Raw genomic sequence first — 20615 nt, 5'->3', positions numbered from 1 at the left:
TTCTTCTTCTTCTTCTTCTTCTTCTTCTTCTTCTTCTTCTTCTTCTTCTTCTTTCCTCCTCCTCCTCCTCCTCCTCCTCCTCCTCCTCCTCCTCCTCCTCTTCCTCCTTCTCCTCCTCCTTCTTTTTTTTTTTTTTGGTTTCTCTAGACAAGGTTTCTCTGTAGCTTTGGAGCCTGTCCTGGAACTAGCTCTTGTAGACCAGGCTGGCCTCGAACTCACAGAGATCTGCCTGCCCCTGTCCCCGAGTGCTGGGATTAATGGTGTGTGACAATACCACCGGCTCATAATTCTATGTATATATGTATATGTTATGTATATGTGTTTTTTGAGACAAGGTCTCTTTATGCAATCCAAACTTATCTCAAACTCAGGATCTTTTTGTTCTGACCTTCTTGGTACTGGGATTATAGTGTACATCACCGTGCCTGGTCCTCTGTTCTTTCCATTAAACTCTGTGTTTTTACATTTAAAATACATGCTTTAACAACTAATATATACTAAGGATTTGGGTTTTTTGTTTGATCTGAAAATATACTTTTCAATTTTCATTCTTCAGATCATTTGCATCTGATGTGATTCCTGATAGATTTTTTTTTTGTCATTTTGTTAGATATATTCTATCAATTTCATTTGTCTTCTATTCCTTCCTCCCAAATCCCTGGCTTCTACTGGGCTAAAGAACACAGGCTTCCTTCCTTCCTTCCTTCCTTCCTTCCTTCCTTCCTTCCTTCCTCCTTCCCTCCCTCCCGCCCTTCTTTCCTCCCTCCCTCCCTCTCTCCCTCTCTCTCTCTCCCTTGACCGTCATCAGACCTGTCAATCAGTCAAGGATGACCTTGGTCTTCCTGCCTCTACTCCTAGGTACAGGGATTACAGGTGTGCGCCACCACTTGAGCTTTACTCGGCGTCAAGGATCCACCCTCAGTTTCATGCATGCCAGGCAGCCTTCTACCAAGTGGAGCCATAACTATGTTTTTGACAACAGCGGACTTCTTTGGTTCCGTTTCTATCCTTCGTTGAAGCAGCAGCTATACCATGCTTTTCTAACATATTGGTTGTTTGGGGTTCTCAATTAAGTCTTTCACCAAAGTCTGCTACTGGTCGTATTACGGCACTTGGATTAGCTCAAAGCGTGGACGAGGATTTCCCAGTATCTTCCCTCTTGGCTTTTGTGCGGTTGTTGATACCCATTTTGATCAAACATGCATTATAAGCTTCGTAAAACATTTTGTTATGCAGCGTGGCTCTTAATTATCTTTAAGTAAATCTAAATAGTAAGAAGGGGTTTTCTGTATTTACCACCATCATCACAGTTTCTGCTGCTCTTCCCTCCCTTCGGGTGGGTCCGTGTTTCCATCTGGTGTCATTTTCTTCTCACTCAGAGGAAACTCGTTTGGCACGCAGAGCTGCTGAAGATGCATCTGCTATAGTTAGAGCTGCAGCTTCTTTGGCTTTTGTGTGCTTTAAATTTTTGCCTTCCTTTTGGAAGATATTTTCAAAGGGTATAGAATTCTAGACGGGCAGATTTCTGCCCCCTCCGCCTTTCAGTTCCTTGCCGGGCTTACTCCGCTCTCTCCTTACTTGCTGTACATCCAGAAATTGGCTTCCATCCTTACTCTTGTTCCTCTGCCTGTAATGTGCCTGTTTTCCTGGATGCCCTTAAGATGTTTCTTCTTCTGACGACGGTCTTGGACAATTTCGGCAGAGTTTTCTCCAGCTCTTGTGAGGAGGTCTGAAGTTACTGGAGGTTTTTAGATTTAAAGCTTTATAATAATCTTCATCATGTTTAGAAAGGATTGACCATCATGTCATCAATTTTTCTGTTTCCTACGACTCTAAAAACATGTTGTTCAGCCACTTGAAGTTGCTCCACAATTAACTGAGAGTTTTTATTAAAAATCCCTTTTCTGCTGTATTTGTACTTCTCGGTCTTTCTATGTGACCCTCACTTGCTATGGATTCCCTTCAGTGTCTTTTCAGTCTCCAGCATGGTGACTTTTTTCTCTGTAAGCTAAACTTGGTCTTTTAAATACATATAATTTATGAACACATATTTAGTTTTATAAATGAATAACTATATATATATATATATTCTATGTTTGTGTTTTGAATAAATAGACTAGTCCTTTGGCCAATTCCTATGTCTATATGTAGATGTGTTCACTATGTTTCTCTCTCTTTCTTTTTCTTTCCCTCCCTTCCTCCCTCTGCACATGTGTGGATGTGTCTTTGAGAGTACGTATATGTCATAGGCCATGGTGCATGCATGGAGGTCAGAGTGTCTGTCCTTGTCTTCCACCTTCTTTCTTGTTTAATGGAGGATACCTTTGGATTTTTGTTTGTTTGTTTTTATTTTTTTTTTGTTTAACCCCCCTCCTGTGTATGCTGGGCTAGCTGTCCTGCAAGCTTCCAGGGGTTCTCCTTGTCTCTGCCTCTCATCTCCCAATAGAAGCGCTGGTGTTACAAATACTTCAACTACGCACCCAGCATCTACATGGTTCTGAGGATATGAACTCGGGTCCTCATGCTTATGTAAAAAGTGTTTTTTCACCCACGGAACCATTATCTCCCAACCCCCTTTTGGCCATTTCTACTATTTGTCAGCTGGGGACTGTTTTATACTGAAAGATCGTTCTCCCACTGCAGGTATTTTTCCTGCTTCTTTGTATGCCTAGTAATAGTTGATTGGATGCCAGACTATATGAAGTTTACTACATTTGCATATTGGTTATTTTTGTATACCTATAAATATTCTTGAGAAATTTTCTGAAACATATTGAAGCTACTTGGAAATAGTTTGATCTTTTGAGCTTTGGCTTTAAGATTTGAACAAGAATAGCACTTAGTTGAGAGCTGACTATTCTGCATTACTGATGTGAGGCCCCGGTAGGACCTTTGTAGCATCCTTTGGGTTATGAGGACCTCCAGTTTGGTTGGTAGGAATGAGCACAGTTTCCAGTATCATGTGACTGCTGGCCACTGTCTCCCCTGATGCCTTCGGGTCTTTCTCCTGTGTGTCTGAGCAGTTTTCTCACATGTGTGCCCCATCCAGAAGCCTACTGATATCTTTGGTGTTCCATCCTTCTTTGATATTTGACATTTGGAATCTCAACTCCACATCCTTTGCGGCGGGGGTTGGGGAGGAGGATTACCAGGTGCCATCTGGTCTCTCCAGCCTGCACTGGAGCCCGGAAATACTCAAAACCATAATCTAGGACAATCGTAGGGTTTCCTTTATATTTCTCATTTCTCTGGGGTCACCTTTGTTATCAGAAATTCAGAGCCTAAAAACTGTTTTCCATATATTCTGTCTTCATTGACTGAAGTGAGAGAGGAAATTCATTACAGCTTGGTTGAAAGAAGGAGTCAGGGATTCCATTACTACCACCAACCAGCCCAAGTCTTCCGGATACAAATCCAACTTCCATCCCATCCCAAGGGCAGGAGCACATTCAAATACTCCATGCAATGTCCTCTCCATCTGGGAGAATTATGAAGGCACTCCACAACTGAAGGACTTGTACGACTATTACCAAATTTGATTCTCTAAGTAGCCAAGTAAGATAATTGAACTACCAGTCTATATGACAGAAAATCAACTTGAAGTCCAGAGTGATGCTGACTTCTCATGGCTGCCTAGGCAGTTACGGGTAGAGTCAGGGCCGCAAGTGAAGCCTCTTATCCTGTTCTAAACCAGCATCTCTCCTGCACAGTCTTCATTTATCATCCAAAATGGCACATTCATTGGTCCACTGGGAAGAGGATGAGTAACTGGTTTTCTGTTAGAAAAGATACAGGAAAACAAGGCTATGACAAGCACTGTCTCGGGTGCAGATGCACACCTAGTGCACAAGGCATGATCCTGGGCTTTGATGGTTGCTACTGAGTATGGATCCAATGTGTGTGGTTTTCCTTTGAAGATTTCAACAGTGACTCACCATCGTTCCTATTCAGATCAACTGAGGAAAGGGTAAACCTGGAGGGGGAATAACTAGAAATGAAATCAGGGCACAAATAACAATGCCCCCCACCAGGAAGTGGCTTGGCTCATTTGTAAAACGAGGCATCCATGTGTTCAAAGAGCAGTTGGCATTGGAAAGAGGTGTGCACTGAGCTGTGGAGATAACTCCGTGGGTAAAGTGGCTGTTGTACGAGCATGAGGATCTGAGTTTGGATCCTGGGAACCCACATAAAAGCCAGGTTTGGCGCTGTGTACCTAGAATCCTAGGGCTGGGGAGGCTTGCTAGCTGAGTCTGGGAGCTTCAGTCTTTGTGAAAGACATTGTCTCAAAACACAAGGTGAAAAGCAATAGAAGTTGACTTCTGACCTCCATGTGGCTAGACATAGGCAAGCACACTTACACATGAGCACAGACATGCATACACATACAAACACACACACACACACACACACACACACACACAAACACATGCATGCTAAACAATAAAAAAGAAGCATGCAGCTCTGAAATGAGTTCTTAACCAATGACATCATATGTTCATGTCTCCCAGGAGTCCTGTCTACTTGGGAGTGTTAGAAACAGGGCAGGGGTTGTAGACGGCGCCCAGGCATTAGAAGGTGAGGGGTCTAGTTTCAGATTGCATCTGTCTACTACCAAACTTTTGTTTCATCAATGGTTAGGTGGGCCCTGGGACCCCTGTCTCACCAAGCGGTTGTGTTATGGTTGTCCGGGGCTCTCACGGTCTCACTGTCACACAAGTGCCCTGAGAGGCTAAGAATAGGAACATCGGAGCTGACTGTGGTGGCTTCTAGTTGAGGAGCTGTGATGCAAGGCTGTGATGATGTTAGAGACTTCCTGTGACAGAGAGGCTTCTGGGAAACGATAGGAAGTAGCAAAGGGAGAAACAACATCACATTTAATGAATAAACCAGACCAGGGACCATCATGGCAACTTCCCCTATATTCTAAAGGAGAGTGCCCAGACACCTCCAGCTGTGGGCATGTGGGGGCGAAGCCATATGGGAGGGACGGAGAAAGAGGAAGGGAAGGGAAGACAGAGGAGAAAGAAGAGGCAGTCCCTTGACGCTTAGTTTCAGTACTGCACGGTAGACTTTTGTTTTCTTGATCCTTCTGCAGCCTTCAGCAGCCATCAGCCTTTCCTGATGTTACCTTCAGTCTCTGTTCTTTGTGTCCCCCAGGGTCCTGACCAAGGAAGAACTCAACACTAAGGGAGAGCAGACTGGGAGGAAAGATGCCACGGCTGGAATCATCCTCTCTAAGTGAGGATGCTACAGAGAGGCTTTGGTGTTCTTCAGTTGACATTTGCTAAGGTCTTTGTGGGGAAACCAGAAGCATCCCCCCCGGGCTCTGGCTGCTGCGTTTTCCCACATCCCTGGTACTCCTAGTCCTCAAACAGTGTCTTCTTGCTCTTTAGGGATCAGATGCTATGCTTTTGCTGGGTAAATCCTCTCCGTGCCTCCCCTTTACCTACCCCCTGGCTGCGGCTGTGAATGTCCATTTCTGTTTGCTGAGCTGAGGTCCTTCCTCATCAGCACTGAGGGCACCTCATTCTATGCTCTACTCCTCTCCTGCCTGTTCTTTGGCCAGAGCAAAACCAGAACACCCCAAGGTAGAATTTCTCAGTTCCAGGCTCTACCACTTCCATGCTGTGCGTCCTTGGGCACATTTCTTGGCTCTCGGTGTTCTAGTTTTATTTTCTGTTGGTCATTTCTACTTGATTAGACTTGGGGGCACACCTGCAGTAATGAGGGTACTACATCTAGGAAGGTTCTGGATCTTGTGAAAAAGACTTTCAAGGACTCATCATAATCCTTGAAGACTGATTCTCCTCTATTGACAAGACTTGCTGAGAGGTGAGGAGGCCTTACTGCTCTTTATAGGGTCTAAATGAGGCTGGGCTGACACTCCTCCATCTTGCCCATTGAGGAGGAACTGGGCACGCTTTTAGGACAGGCCAAGGCAACCTCCCCACCCCACATCACCCTGTTGGCCACAGAAGTAGTGGTGAAGTTCATCTAAATGCTTCACTTCCAGGGTGACCTGATGTCCTCTAGAGTAACACTTCTCTACTGAGCTGACTCCAGTCATGGTTCTCATCACACTGCTCCGTGTGTGTGTGTGTGTGTGTGTATGTGTGTGTATGTTTGCACATTCATGTGCATGTGTATTGGTGCCAGTGAGCATGCCCATGTATGCATGTGCTTTTGGAGACCAGAGAACAACTTTGAATGTCACCATGAAGAACATCACCCATCTCTTTTGAGACAGGCTCTCTCGTTGGTAACCTGGCTAGACTGGCTGGTGAGTGAGCCCTAGGGTTTCTTCTGTCTCTGTGTCCTCAGGGCTAGGATTAGAATGGTGTCCCACCACACCCTGCAGTTTTCTGTGAGTTCTGGAGACTGACCTCAGGTCCTCGTGCTTGCAAGAGAAGTGTTTTAGGGACTGAGTCCCACTCCCTCATCAAGCTTTTAGGCAGAGATTCGAGAGCTCAGCTCAATTCAGTGACTCATCACACATCGATAGGGCTTCTAGCACAGATTCAGCCTGGAGGTGGGTATCGGAAACGGCCAGGAGTCTGCCTCCATCCCAGAGACAGACACCTAAGGTCAAGTGCTACATCTATTGTCTCTGTCTGTGTGGGTGGAGCCAGGCAGTGTGGAGACAGTCCCGGCTAGGACCTACAGATTTTTCTGTGAGCTTTGGAAATTATGCTTGTAGGCCTTGAGATTAAAATAATAAGTTCATGGACAGACAAAAAGTGTTTACAAAAGTTGATTTTTGTAAAAATGGAAACTTTGGAGTCACATAAGTGACCTCTGCAGGGGCTGGGAGGAGAGGTCAGATGTGACAGAGGGAGACTGTCTGCTGGGGAAGGGGTCATAGGACCAGCCCAGGGAGAGGTTAATGGGGCCTACTCTGTGTGAGTCCGCGTGTTAGATGGGAGGTCCAAACTACAAAGCGTACTTGTTACTAGCTACCTTCTGCATATACTTAAAGAAATCACATAGTTTATACAAAAATATACAAATGAACCCTTGTTCGAGATATCCAAGGAGCTAGAAAAAGAGATAAACCTTCCTGTGCACAATCCCTCTTCTGTGGGTTCCAGTCCCTGTGACCTTCTCCACAATGTTCCCGTCTGCTGATGTGCAGGAGTAAGTAAAGTAAGTATAGATTTCTGTGTGGACACCGAACACAAATAGGAGCCCACTGGATGTATCGTCCTACAATTCACTTCTTTCTTTTACTAGTCTGTCTTGGAATTTTCCCCAGAGGATCCTCCAAATCTTCCTGCTTAACTGTGGCACAGGGTGGGGGTGAAGGGAGACTGGATATGTAGCCTCCTCCTTAATCATCTCATTGATGAATATGCCTGTGATTTCTTGCTCGTAGGAGCTACCACAGAAAACATCGACATTCATACTTCTTGGGGGGCATGTGTAAAGTTTCGTGTGGGCAGGTTGTGAGACTGGAAACTGCTTTATTTGTGTGTGTGCTACAGCCTATGTCTAGTGGTCAGAGGACAGCTTGCAGGAGTCACTTCTCCCTTTCAGCTGTGGTCTCAGGAATCGAACTCAGGTTGTCAAGCTTGACAGCAAGCGCCTTCACCTGCTGAACCATCTTGATTGCCTTGGTATGCACTTCTTACCTTTAAACTTTTTTAAAAAAATATTTATTTACTTATTTTATGTGTATGTATGTCTAGGTATATGTATTGGCACCACATGCATCCCTGGTGCCTGTGGAGGACAGAAGAGAGTGTGGGATCTCCTAGTGCTAGAATTACAGGCAGTTGTGAGCTACCCTAAGTGGGTGCTGGGATCCAAACTTGGGTCCTCTCCAAGAGCAGTGTTAACCGTTGAGCCATCTTCAGCCCCCATATTAATGAATCCTGTCAACTCCCCACTTGCCTCCCAACCCAAAGGCTCCCCCTCTGTCCATTCATCACAGCTAGCTGATCTTGCCCCAGAGATACCCTTTTGGTGGGTTCTTCTACTTGTCCTTTCTGGGATCCCCTTGGCCAACACTGTTTTCCTGAGTCCCTGAGACTGGTTTTTTTTTTTTTTTTTTTTGAGACAGGGTTTCTCTCTGTAGCCCTGGCTGATCTGGAACTTGCACTGTAGACCAGGCTGGCCTTGAACTCAGAGATCCATCTGCCTCTGTCTCTTGAGTGCTGGGATGTAGATTAAAGGCATGCGCCACCACCTCCTGGCTCCTGAGACCCATTTTAGCACATGTAGCACATAATCTCAGGAGTGATGTCTTTTGTTTCAGAAGGTCTCCTCCCTGCCCGCCCCTCCCCCCCCACCATGAGAGGCATAGCCGCAGGGCTCTGAACAGCCACTGAAGCGCTATTGCTTAGCTCCGTTGTTTATTCACTTACAGGTCCAGTATTGGGTTCTGGTCTTGTTGCTGTGGAAGCCTGGTCTTCAAAGAGCGTTTTCTCATTGGATGGGGCAAGACATGCACACAGCTTGTTTGATTAGATACATTTATATTGAGAGCCAGTTGGATGCTGTTGTGAGGGGGTGGCATTTCAGCAGGTAGGAGCCCGGAGGTACTCTGAGGGCACAACAATCTAGCAGAGAAACACTAAGATTTACCAGCTAACGGGGAATGATTACTGGGGCTGTCCGGCTTGGTTGTCACAACATAAACAAATCCAGGGACTTCTCCAGCAAAAACAAAACAAAACAAAACTCAATAAGTGGTTTTCAAGCATGAAGGAGGAGGGGTCGGGACAGGAAAACATCTTTCAGGTTCCCTCTCCTCTGCCCTTGCCGAGGGAGTGTGAGAGCCGGCATGGATGCCCCCATTCTTTCATTCTCTGTGGTAGGCATCTTTGAGAGATTTGCTAGTGATTAGTATTTCACCTTCCTGGTTGGCAAGGAAAGTCAAGACAGCTCTTGACCTATGTGTGGAAGTGTCCTGTACAGATTTTCTTACCTCTTACTAAAAAAAAAAAAAAAAAAAAAAAAAAAAAAAACCCAAAAAACAAAAAACACACAACAACAAACAAACAAACCTCAGAAACCTAACACTGTGCATTTGGGAGTTCAGATAGCAAGTTGGTCATGAATCAAAAGATAATACGGTACTGGCCGGCAGGACCCAACCAAGGAAGGTTCTGATTTATTAACTTGTCTCCAGAGTAAGATAAAGTGGGCAAATCAATAGACACTGAGCCTCCTCCCCTCTGCCTGTGGCCAAGGAGGAAACAAGGAGTGGAGAAATGAGCAGGAGAGCGGAGAGAGGGCATGACACTCAGGGTAACACACACTGAAAGGTACAGGGGCGGGGCATTTTGTGGGAGGTGGGGTGAGTAGGGTGAGATATATTCTGGAAAGGGGGCAGGGCTGGAAGGGTCTGGGAGAAGATTCCTGGACTTCATCCTGTGGTTAGTGAGGGAGGGGAGGGTTGCACCATGTACTTTAGAACAATCATATCAATGCAAGGGGTGGATCGGATAGAGTCAGGATGGGATGGAGGCAGCTGTGTTTCTTATCCAAGTGAAATTGTGAAATGTTGAACTGAAATTGCACCTGGGAAGGGGATAGTAATATCCAGCAGTTACTGGGCCTTTACTGTGTACTAAGAACTATTCTAGAGATGCTGTGTATATGAACTCTCTTGGTGAGGTAGAGGCCATCATTATCCCTCGTTTACAGACGAGGACGGTAAGTTACAAGATTGTATATCTAGCAAATGGAGATTTGTTCTCAGGCCATTTTACAGGGTTGTAGTATCTAGGGAGAAAAACAATTTGGGGGTGTAGATTTGGAAACATGGAAAGACATAGTTGGGGCTGTTGATTTGAGGCCATGGCACTCCGAGGATGTTGCCTATAACAATCTAAGGAGAGGGCCACGAGCCTTAAAGGGAGGTAGCTATGGGAATCCTATGGCAATATCCATGGCACTTCTTTGAAGAATGGCACTTGCATCATTGGGTCTGGGGATCAGGAAGGACAGCTGGTCCAAGGATGGCAGGGTAGGAATCACAGAAAAGGCTGAACTCACTTAGGGGTGCATCTAATATCATGGAGTGCCCAACATGTAGGGGTAAACAACGCAGGCACTGTTTACAAAGAAGCCAGAGAGGCGGAAAGAAGACAAGGGTTGTTAGGAGTGTCACAGGGATGCTACAACCACCCAGCCACAGCCACATGAAAATCAAAATGGGGTTTGGGAGATGGCTTAAGCATGACGACCTGAGTTCAGATTCCCAGTACCCACTTTATGGCCCATGCTTATAATCCTAGTACTGGGAGGCAAAGATAGGATCCTGTTGGTCCACTGTCCCATCAGCCTAGCCAATCAGCGAGCTCCAGGTTCAGTGAGAGACCATGTCTCAAAAAATAAGGTGAGAACTGACAGAGGATGACTCCCAACATTGACCTCTGGCCTCTACATGTGAACACATATGAGTGCATTCATGTACACATAGAGAGAGAGAGAGAGAGAGAGAGAGAGAGCGCCTGAGCAGTATCCGCATTAATGAAGATGGGGTTTAGTCTAAGATTTCATGGGTGACCTTGCTGAAGGATTCAGTGGGGCACTGGGCTTGAAAAGGAAGTGAAAGACTCTACCCAAACAAGCACGGCGATCTCTTCAGGAAGAAGATAAGTGACAGAGACTGCAAGACTGAGGCAGGGGCACACACACAAACTGATTTTTATTTATAATAAATGAGCATATTTTATATGACTTTTTGGGAGGCTTCCAACACAGTTGGACATGGTACCTCGCTCATCGCAGTTAATCAACAATTCCTTTAAGAGGGCCTTCTCATCCCATCCCTCATTCCCTGCCATTAACTCCATCTTAAGAAAAACAAGCTCATATTGTGTAGAAAAAGTGTTGATAGGCGGGGGGGGGGGGAATTCAGAGATATTTCTACTTTGGGGAATGTGTGGTAATAGTCACTAAGTAGCTAAGCAGCTAGACGCTTACTTGATTCTTTTCTTCAGCCTACTTGTGGGAAACAAGGTACCCTGAAGATGTACAGGGAGTAGAGTAGCCACACACCAACCGCCTTTCCTTCTGGAACTTTCCCAGTGTTTCAGTGGGGCGGAACTGGATCCTGCCATGTTTACATGGCTCCAGCTTTGGCGGTTTGGAAGCCACTGAAGACATGTGCAATAAATTCTTTCTACTGCCTCGAAAAACAAAGGAAAAAAACAACAACTGGGCAAGCCTCCATTTCTAATGGGGACGGTGAAGCAGATCCCAAGACTACGGGCTGGCTGTCAGGTTGACAAATGAGTATTCTCTTTCGAAAGGCACTCAGGAAGTTGAATGCAGAAGCTCCACAAGAGTTGTCGCCACCAGAGGCAGGCACCTCCCACCCAGCAGCTGGGCCTTTTTAATCTGGAGGTGGAGGAGGATAATGTTTCTTGTGAACCTCAAGGGGCTTCCCTCCATATGTTGGAAACATAGCTAAACACCAAGGCAAAGAGGAAGGGCGAGAGGCTTCTGGTAGGGAAACCTGACTATCAGGCACACCAGAATTAGCCACGGCTTGAAGCCGTTGTGACGGAGTCTGCCTGTGATGCCAGGGCTGGACATGGTTTGAGAGCATGGTAGTTTCACATGGGTTTCTCAGTCACCAGGGTACTGTAGCTGTTTCCAGGATATAACCCCATTGCCTGTCTCTGGTGGTGGAGCCCCTGGTTTATTGCAGGAGCTCATAAGAAAGCAGAGCTACCCAAGGAAGCATTTTTCAGGCAGGGACATACCTTGGTTTAATTGGGTTAAAGGCAAACACACATTTAGAAAAGCGATTTTTGCTTTGGTATTTAGCCCAAGAACATGTATTTTTTTTTGTGATTACAATATAGATAAATACTAAAGCATGCGTGTAATTATGCAAGGGAGGATTTTTACTACATGAGAAGACTTTCCCAGTCAGAGCGCTGGTTCCTCCCAGTCACAAGGGCCCCTACTCTGGAATCAATTGTCTTAGCATGAGTCATATCGATTTTCCAGGAATGGGCTTTCTGGTCCACTGTCCTGTGACCTCTGACCTACTTCAAGGTTCCCTTGCACTTTGGGTTGAGGTAAGAGCATCTCGGCTTGAGAACACCATGGCTGCCATATTTCACTGATGTGCCACAGATGAGGCACTATCAAGAAAGAGGATCACTTCCTGTTGTCATGGAGAAGTCTAATTGATCCCCAAAACAAACACCCCATTTCAGAAGTGACAAAATGAGAACAATTCATTTTGAAAAGAGAGGAAAGACTGGCGCCATCTATGAGAGTCAATGTTTGAGCACCAGGGTCCCTTTTGGTAGAATGAAAATGTATAGCCGAGGGTCCCTTACCACGTTATACTTGGCTTGGGCAGGATTTTTCTCATTGCTAAAACCAGCACCCACCTGTAGCCTCTGGGAGAGCAGAAACTGGGTCTGTATTGTTTGGCACGTTGTCCCTCCCCCTGCTGCTCTCCCCCGCCCCCACCCAGTAGCTGCTCAACAAATATTTGCTGGACAAATAAATAAGACAAAGCCACATTATAGAAGACATGAAAAGCTGGAAAAAAGATGAATCATTCATAATTGCCCCACTGTGGGTATTTTGGCTTATTTCCTTCAAGTCTTATTTCCCGTGAATATGCTCTTTTCTGTACATGTAAACATAATGTATTATTAGATTTAGCTCTGGGATGTGCTTTGTATTTCTCTATTAATATGAATGAAATGATGAAGCGGAAATGCACTGAAGACTGTAAAATGTTTAACAAATATCTCGTTATTAGTTATAATAAGCAGAGAAATACGGAAATGAATGTGGCTGACTTGCCATCAATACTCGGCCGCACAAACAGTCCCGCTGCCCTTGGATGCTGCAAATCGGCTTCTCTGCATCCTGCTCACCACGGGGAGCCCCTCAGTCTCATCTTGGCAAGAGAAACACCGACTTAAGCTCTTAAAAATCATCTGCTCCAACTTCCCTAGCCAAGAGTTTTCTTCCATGTCATGGACGAAGGATGAGCAGGGGAAGAACAACCATGTCTCTCAATCTACTGAACAGCGGCAGCTTCCACCAGTGCTCTCCTCTCCTACCTTCACCAGAGGAGAAAGAAGCTACGGTTCAAGTGCCAAGAAGCGCAGTACATTTGCTCTGTACTCAGAGCAAGGCAGACCCAAGAGGGCTGTCGCCACAGCCGTGGTAGGTGCATCCATCAAACCACAAAGCGAGGCTTTGCTTTAGACAACAAGTCACGGTTATACTCTTCAGCATCCAAGATTTCCCCAGCATACCTATTGGTTCTACCCATGCTTGATTCTTTGAAGCCCTGTGGACTTGCTCCCCAGGAACAAATGCTGAGAACTCTCCCCACCCCCACTTCAGCCTCTTCACTGACTCTCTCCATCTCGGCTTCTGGAGACCTGATCTAACACTGGCACAGTTTCCAACAGCTCATGGCAACTCTAGCCCCCCCTCAAAAGGGTCACCCTGAAAAAAGCAAAGTGCTGTCGAAAGAATGAACCCTTCAATTTATATACACCAGAGGATGGATGGGGACCAGGTTCCCGGGCTCTTTGTGAGAGGAACCCCACTTCTATCAGCACTGGGAGTATGCCCTGATGGGTTTCACACGGACCACGCCCAGTTTGGGTTTCTACAGTTTTCCACTTCTCTGATTCTGCGCAAGTCCTTTTCATTGTCCCTCTAACTCCCAATGGTCTCTGCATAAATCCAAGCTGAGGGCCACTCACCCTGGACTCCTGGCTCTACTGCAGTAGAACACGGCTGCTGGAAATGTGGTCTCCACTCTTAACTGGCCTTGCTTACTTCCGGCAGTGTCCAGGAGCCCATTGAGCCTAAGAGCTTAGGTTCCAGTATCTCTCAGTCTGTCTGTCTGTCTGTCTGTCTGTCTGCCTGCTTATACTGGGTAATTCAGAGTCTCACTCTTCTTGACTGTCACATCCTTAGCCCAAAATTTGGTTCAGCTGTCCATCTTGAGTCATTCTATGCCTTCAAGAATATGTTCTGTTCACATCACTTACCTCCGTCTCTGGGGTCTGTAGAGTCCAGAATAACCTCCCAGAATCCATGCCTTCATCCCCAAACTACCGCCTCTGCCACCTGCACTGCAGCAAAGGCTGACCTCCACCTTAACCAAATGACCAGGAGTGTGCACAGAATAGAGCGTGCATGAGATGGGCATCACTAATAAATACTTCCTTAGAGACCTAAAACATATAGCTAGTTTAAAGCTGGGTGTGGGGTGCACGCCTTTAATCCCAGCACTCGGGAGGCAGAGGCAGAGGCAGGCGGATCTCTGTGAGTTCAAGACCAGTCTGGTCTACAGAGGGAGTTCCAGGGCAGCCAGGGCTGTTACACAGAGAAACCCTGTCTCGAAAATCCAAATACATATATAATATATATATATATATTATATTATTGATGGATCTAAAACAAGTTTTTAATTCAGAATATCACTTTATGATGTATCTAAAGAGCTGTAGCCAGTACCAGGTGAAAGATGACAGAGTCATCTAATCACACGATGGGCTAACCTCATCTTTATGCTCTGTAACCACTTCCCCCTCAGCGGGAACCTCCCACTACACATGACTCTTCCTTACCCAGTTAACCGTCTTGGTTGGCTTGGATGGGGACTCTCTTTTAGTTCCAGCAAAGCAGACAGCAAATATTGGGAAGTTGGAGAAAGAAACTGCGTTTGTCTCTGGCTGCTCTGCTTTGAGACGGCCTCCCTACTGAGCGTCTGAGACAATCTCCCTTCTGAGATGTAAAACCCACTTTAGACATGAATGGTGCCAGCCCTCTCCCTGCCTTTCTGCAGACCCTGCTGACTGGGTGGGACTCTGCCCAAGGCTTCATCAAAGGGTGGGCGGGAAACTCCAGGAAGAGGCTTTGCTCTTCTTAAGCAGGGAGAGCTAGAGACTGCTTCATCCCTTTCCTTTTGTAGGCTGCTTTGAATTTCATTAATACAAATGCTAAGACTATCAAATCTGGTGTAGCGGTTTGTTTTAGCATTCACTGGCAATGAGTAACTAAATAACAAAAGGAGTGGTAGAATGTTCTGGGGGAACAAAGAATACTCAAGTATTCGGTGAAACAAAAAAGGAAGTTATATTTCACTTCTTGCACAGGTGATTTTAGGAGTCAATAGAAGGTTCTGGAGAACTGCATTTACTTAGTATTTTCTCACTTCTCCTCATGCTTCTGAGGTAGCTGGACTAAACTGAGGACCCATGATCTGGGGAGCATGGGGAACTTACCCTCTGCTCTTGTGTGGCCACGAAGGTCTGGAACCCTGGAGCCACCCCAAAGCCCAGCTCTTGGATGAAAGGCGGCTCAGACTGACTGTGGATCTGAACCTTCACTCCTGCTTCAAACGTTGTCTCCTCTGAAAGAACAAATGTGGACAGAGCCGCAGGTCAGGGACGGCAGGTGCTCACGAGGTCCTGGGGCTGAGCAGTCTCGGGGACACCAAAGGTATTGAGTAGTAGAAATAATGACCCCACATCTGCAGCACTGAACCCCGAGCCTGTGACTTTCCATAGAGATGGGGCCGTGAAGGATCTTGAGATAGAGAGTAACCTGCATTGTGCCGATGGGTTCAGAGCCGTCATAGGGGGTCCTTGTGACAGGGAGCAGGGACCAGAGTTAGAGAAAGAGAGCAAAGAGGCCAAGCTTCTGGCTTTGAAAAGGGAGAAAGAATCACCAGTTAAGAGATGGATGCAGTTTCTAGAAGCTGGAAAGAGTCAGAGCACGGACTTCCCCACAGAGCCTTCAAAAGAAACTCAGCAGAACCTTGTAGACAGCCTTGGTTGTAAAAGCTATGAAAGATCATTTAAGAATTGTGACTTTAGAACGTGTGTGTGTGTGTGTGTGTGTGTGTGTATTGTATGTGTATGAGTACTATATGTGCATGAGTAGCTCACTTGTGTGGGAGTCTGTGGAGGTCAGAGGCTGAAATCAGGATGTCTTCATCAGTTGCTCTCCCTATCATCATCATCATCATCATCATCATCATCACCATCACCACCATCATCATCACCATCACCATCACCATCATCCTTTTCCTCCTCCATTATTACTTTGAAACAGTATCTCTCCCTGAACCTGCTGCTCAGTATTTCTGCTAGGCGGGAGAGTCCCTGAGAGCTACCTGTCTCTAAGCCACTCTAGCCCACAAGTGCTGGGGTTACAGGTGCATACCACCATACCCAGCTCTTCCACACGGGTTCTGGGTAATTGAACTCATGTCTCCATAGTGGCCTAAGTACTTTACCTACTGAGTCATCTCCCTAGCCCAGGACCTTAGAACTTTTATTTTTATCTGTCTGTCTGTCTGTCTGTTTGCCTGCCTGCCTGCCTATCTCTTTGAGACGAGGCCTCACTCTGTAGCTTTGGCTGTACTGTAACTCATTATACAGATCAGACGGATCTCAAACTCTGCCTCCCAAGAGCTGGGATTAAAGGCGTGAGCCACGATGCCTGTCTAGAATTTCTTAAAAAGATGCATTTTTATTAAGCTGTGTGTGGTATGTGCACATGAGTTCAGGTGCTTACAGAAGCCAGAGCAGCTGGAGCTGAGGAGATTGTAAACCATGGGCTATGGTTGCTGGCGCTCTTCCTCTGGAAGAGCAGTGTGTGCTTTTAACCAACGAGCTAACTTTCCAGCCTGTGTGACCTTAGAATTAGGGGGAAAAAATGTGTTGTTTTCTGTTACAGCCAGAATGTGAATCTAATTCAAGTCAATTAGGCTACCTCCCTGTCTCAGCCACCATATTTGTAAAATGCGATTATAAGATGAGTAATATTCCTTCCCAAGCTGCCATCTAGCCTCCTGGAGACAGCCTCTGAAGCTTTTATATTTTATTTACCTAATTCTTTCCTGGGCCATGAGCTGAAGATGAGAATGTCAGGAAGAGAAAAACAGTGTATAGAATCAGAAACAAAAACACAGGGCTTGCTTGAACACCTGCCTCCTCTGAGCTTCACGAGATAGGCAGCCATAGCAGAGGCCGTCCTGACAGCCCGGACGGGAGAAATGGCCCTTGGCAGTCAAAAGGGACAGGAGAGGCAGAGCTTGGCTTCTTAGTAAGTTGTGCTCACTGTTGGTGGAGCACAGCAGGCACCAGGGGGATTGCATCAGCTTACAGATGAGGTTCCGAAGTGCAAACCTGTAGGGCTCCCCCTTTGCCTATGAGGAAGGAGCCTGGCTCTGCAGCCCTGCTCTCCCGCCCCCACTTCCAGCCTTGCTCTGAGAATAGTCCATGTGGTAACGCCTTCCAAGGCTGCCAGGATTGTCTGTTGCTGGTTCCCGGTAGCACATAGACACACAAATCCCTTGCCTCAAGTGTCCTTCTGCGTTGTCCACCTGATGCCTACCGTATTTGCCTTGAAGAACTCATCCCTCAGCCCCACCCAGAATGACCCCTTCTCTTGTAGCTCTTGTATCCACATGCCAGAGCTCTGCGAGACTCTGTGACTGTTCCCTAGCTGCCCGTCTCCTTCCTCGAGCTGAGCTTTGTCTGTGGGCCTCAGGCCTCTTCACCAGGACATCCAGACCCCGACTGAATGAACGAGGGGTGCTCTGGAACTGAAGCGTAGCCACTTACTAACAGGCAAGGCCAGTCTGGATTCCAAATGAAATGTTTCCAAAGAAAAGAGTGGGGAGAAGGTGGGTACATGCCAAAATGAGGGGAACTGGAGTAGAAGGTGAGGATGAGGGAGGGAGGTAGGATATGTCCGTGCTGGGTCCATGGTTTAGGGAAGGTCTGGGGCGCACCAAAGCTGCCAGAGGAGAGGAGGGCTGGGGCAGTCACAGGGATATTAAGACTGTAGAAAGTGTGCCAGTGACTGACTGAGGCAGGCTTGGCCTGGTCTGCGGTTTGGAGGTAGGCAGTACTTTCAGAATTTAGACTCGGCATCCAGTGGCTGATATGAGGCTTCATGAAAAGTGGTGTGGCTTTGCCAGGGTATGGCTTCAGATGGGGCTTCATACACTGGGACAGAATCATAGGCAAGCTATATATACATATGTATATATATGTGTATATATATACATCCCTCTAGTGGTCAACTGTTCTGTGGTTTCTTCACCCAGATCGCCCTACCTGTGATTGTTTGAATGAGAATGGGCTCCACAGGCTCATATGTTTCAACACTGGTCTCCAGTTAGTTAAATTGCTTGGGAAGGATTATGAGGTGTGGCCTTATTGGAGGGGGTGTATTACTGGGTGTGGATGTGAGGTTCCAAACACCCATGCCCATTCCCAGTTAACTCTCTGCCTCCTGCTTGTGGGTCCGGATGAAAGCTCCCAGCTACCATGCCTGCTTCCTGCTGCCATGCTTCCTGCCACGATGATCAAGGACTCACCCTCTGAAAGTGTAAGCCCTAATAAACTCTCCTATAAGTTGATCATGGTGTCTCTTCACAGTAATATAAAGTAACTAAGACACTATCCAAACACCGACGCACACAGGTTCCTGTTCACCTATGGTTCTGTATCACTATCTCCTATAGATGGTGGAGAATGTGCTTATTGTCCCTCCCAGACCCTAGCCTCACCCATGGCTGGTAGATTCTTAAGGAAGGGTTTTAGGTCAGGGAGGAACACTGAGTGAGAGTAGGGTGCCCAGTGGTTCAGTTCCAGAGCTATGTTCTCTAAATTCTGCCCAAGAAAGGGAATGAGTAGCCCAAGCACAGGCTAGAGAAGTTGAGAATCGTGGGACGCTGAAGTTACGAGGATGCACAGGAGTGCTTTCAGGGAGCCCTGGGAAGGAACTGGTAAGCTGCCGGCACTTGTTTCTAACTTGTGGAAGCTGCTATACAACTGGTCTTAGGAAGCCTTCTAGCCAGTAAAGATGGGCTCAGCACGGCTGGTGGCCTCCAGGAAGAAAGGAAGCTTTTCTGTGGCGAATGCCATGAGTAATGGATAAAACAATCAGCCCACGGAACCTGGCCAGTGAGGACCACACGGGAATAATCAGACTGGGCTGGGGTTTTGCAAGAGACCTTGGTTTATTCTAGAAGCTATATAATAGTAGCTGTAGGCACAGGTAAACCTAAAGCAAGCTCATTTTATTTTACATTAACTGCAATTGGATGGATGAGAGGAGCAGATGATGGATCTCTCTCTCTCTCTCTCTCTCTCTCTCTCTCTCTCTGTGTGTGTGTGTGTGGTCATTGCGTTCATGTTGTATGTACGTGTTTGTATGGATGTGTGCAGGTATATCTGCACTATGGTCATTGGTATCGTTCTTAATTGCTCTCCAACTTATTTTTTAAAAAGCTTTATTCTTAACCTTGTCTCTCTCCTGTGTGTGTCTCTGTGTGTGTCTGTGCATGGGTATATGCACTCATGGATCCTAGAGGAGCTGCAGTTATAGGCTGTAGTGAGCTGCTCAACATGGGTACTAGGAACTGAATTCGAATTTAGGCCCTCTGTAAGATCAGTGCACTCTCTTAACAATGAGTCGTCTCTCTAGACTCTCCAACTTAATTTTTAAAGACAGAATCTCTCACGGAACTGGAGCTCACTGACTTGACAAAACTGGCAGGCCAAAACCCTTTATGGTTCCACCTGTCGCCGCTCTGTCAGCTCCGGCCTTACTGGTGTGTTCTGCTCTGCCCAGCTTCTGTGTGGGAGCTGGAGATCCAAACTCAGGTTGGCGAGGTCGTCTCACAGGCCCTTTCTCCCCCACTCCCAGTTTCTGCTCTTCTGGACTTGTGCTGTGCAAGAGGAAATTTCTGCATGGAAGGAGCCATGCTCTGTAACCCTGAAGTGTGTGGCTCCAATGATTGAGAAGCTGGGCCTTTTATTTTAACTAATGGGAACAAATTGGCCGAGCCACTATGTAGCTAGTGACTTACTGGAGAGCACGGTGGTGGAGCATCCAACCACAAGCCTTCTCAGGGTTACAGGCATGATGGTGACTCCACAGTCACTATCCTGCCTTCTTGAATAGCTTTCCCTGTGTGTCCCTTGTCCACAGAGGTTCTGGGCTACTCCGGTGTTGATCTGAACAGCAAACGCGGGTGGATTTATGGGCAGACCAAGCTGTAGTTCTCAGTTATCCAGCTCCACTCTCCCCAAGTCTCATTTCCATGTCTCTAGAGAGAGCATGCTTCTATTCCTCCCTAGAGCTGCCCTTTATTTTCCTCTGGATTGTTCTCCAGGTTACTTGTGAATGGCAGTCCACTCCAACCCCTGCTCCTCTGGCTCCCCATCTCCATCAGTTCCTGAATATGGCAGGCACTTTATTGAGAGCTGAGGAACCAAATACAGTTTATTAGAACCAAACATAACCTCAGATTCCCCTACCTTTGAGGTTCTAGAATACTTGTTGAAACCACCCAGAGATCTCATAGTCTATCATATTCTCTCTCTCCCCCCCACCTCCCTTTCTCTTTGATACATAGGAACTAGCACTAGAAATTCTGACTCAGGCATTATGGGAAGAACCAGGACCCTTCATTTCCAGGAATTCTTTACAGGTTATCGGAGCCACATTTGGAGAAACAGTGCTAGAGTCCAGAGAAAGGATGACGTGCCCAAGGTCACACAGCAAGGCAAGGGCATAGCCAGGGCTTAAAGTCAAGTCTCTTGATTTTTTATTTTTTCATTTTTTTGGTCTTTTCCAAGACA

At 46.5% G+C, this 20615-nt stretch overlaps 1 protein-coding gene across 2 annotated transcripts in view; it reads right to left on the bottom strand.

Moving 5' to 3' along the window:
• Asic2 (acid sensing ion channel subunit 2) overlaps positions 1 to 20615 on the bottom strand; it is a 1085888-nt gene that overhangs the window by 55503 nt on the left and 1009770 nt on the right. For both annotated transcript variants that reach the window (XM_041664595.1, XM_041664594.1), the window contains exon 3: positions 15234 to 15361. In XM_041664595.1, the coding sequence (XP_041520529.1) occupies positions 15234 to 15361 (128 nt within the window). The remainder of the gene's footprint in view (positions 1 to 15233; positions 15362 to 20615) is intronic.

This window comes from Microtus oregoni, unplaced genomic scaffold, assembly GCF_018167655.1.
Source record: "Microtus oregoni isolate MIOR12 unplaced genomic scaffold, Mior012 000015F_ref0000493, whole genome shotgun sequence".
In the NCBI taxonomy this organism is placed as follows: domain Eukaryota; kingdom Metazoa; phylum Chordata; class Mammalia; order Rodentia; family Cricetidae; genus Microtus; species Microtus oregoni.
This window is presented reverse-complemented; position numbering and strand designations above follow the sequence as displayed.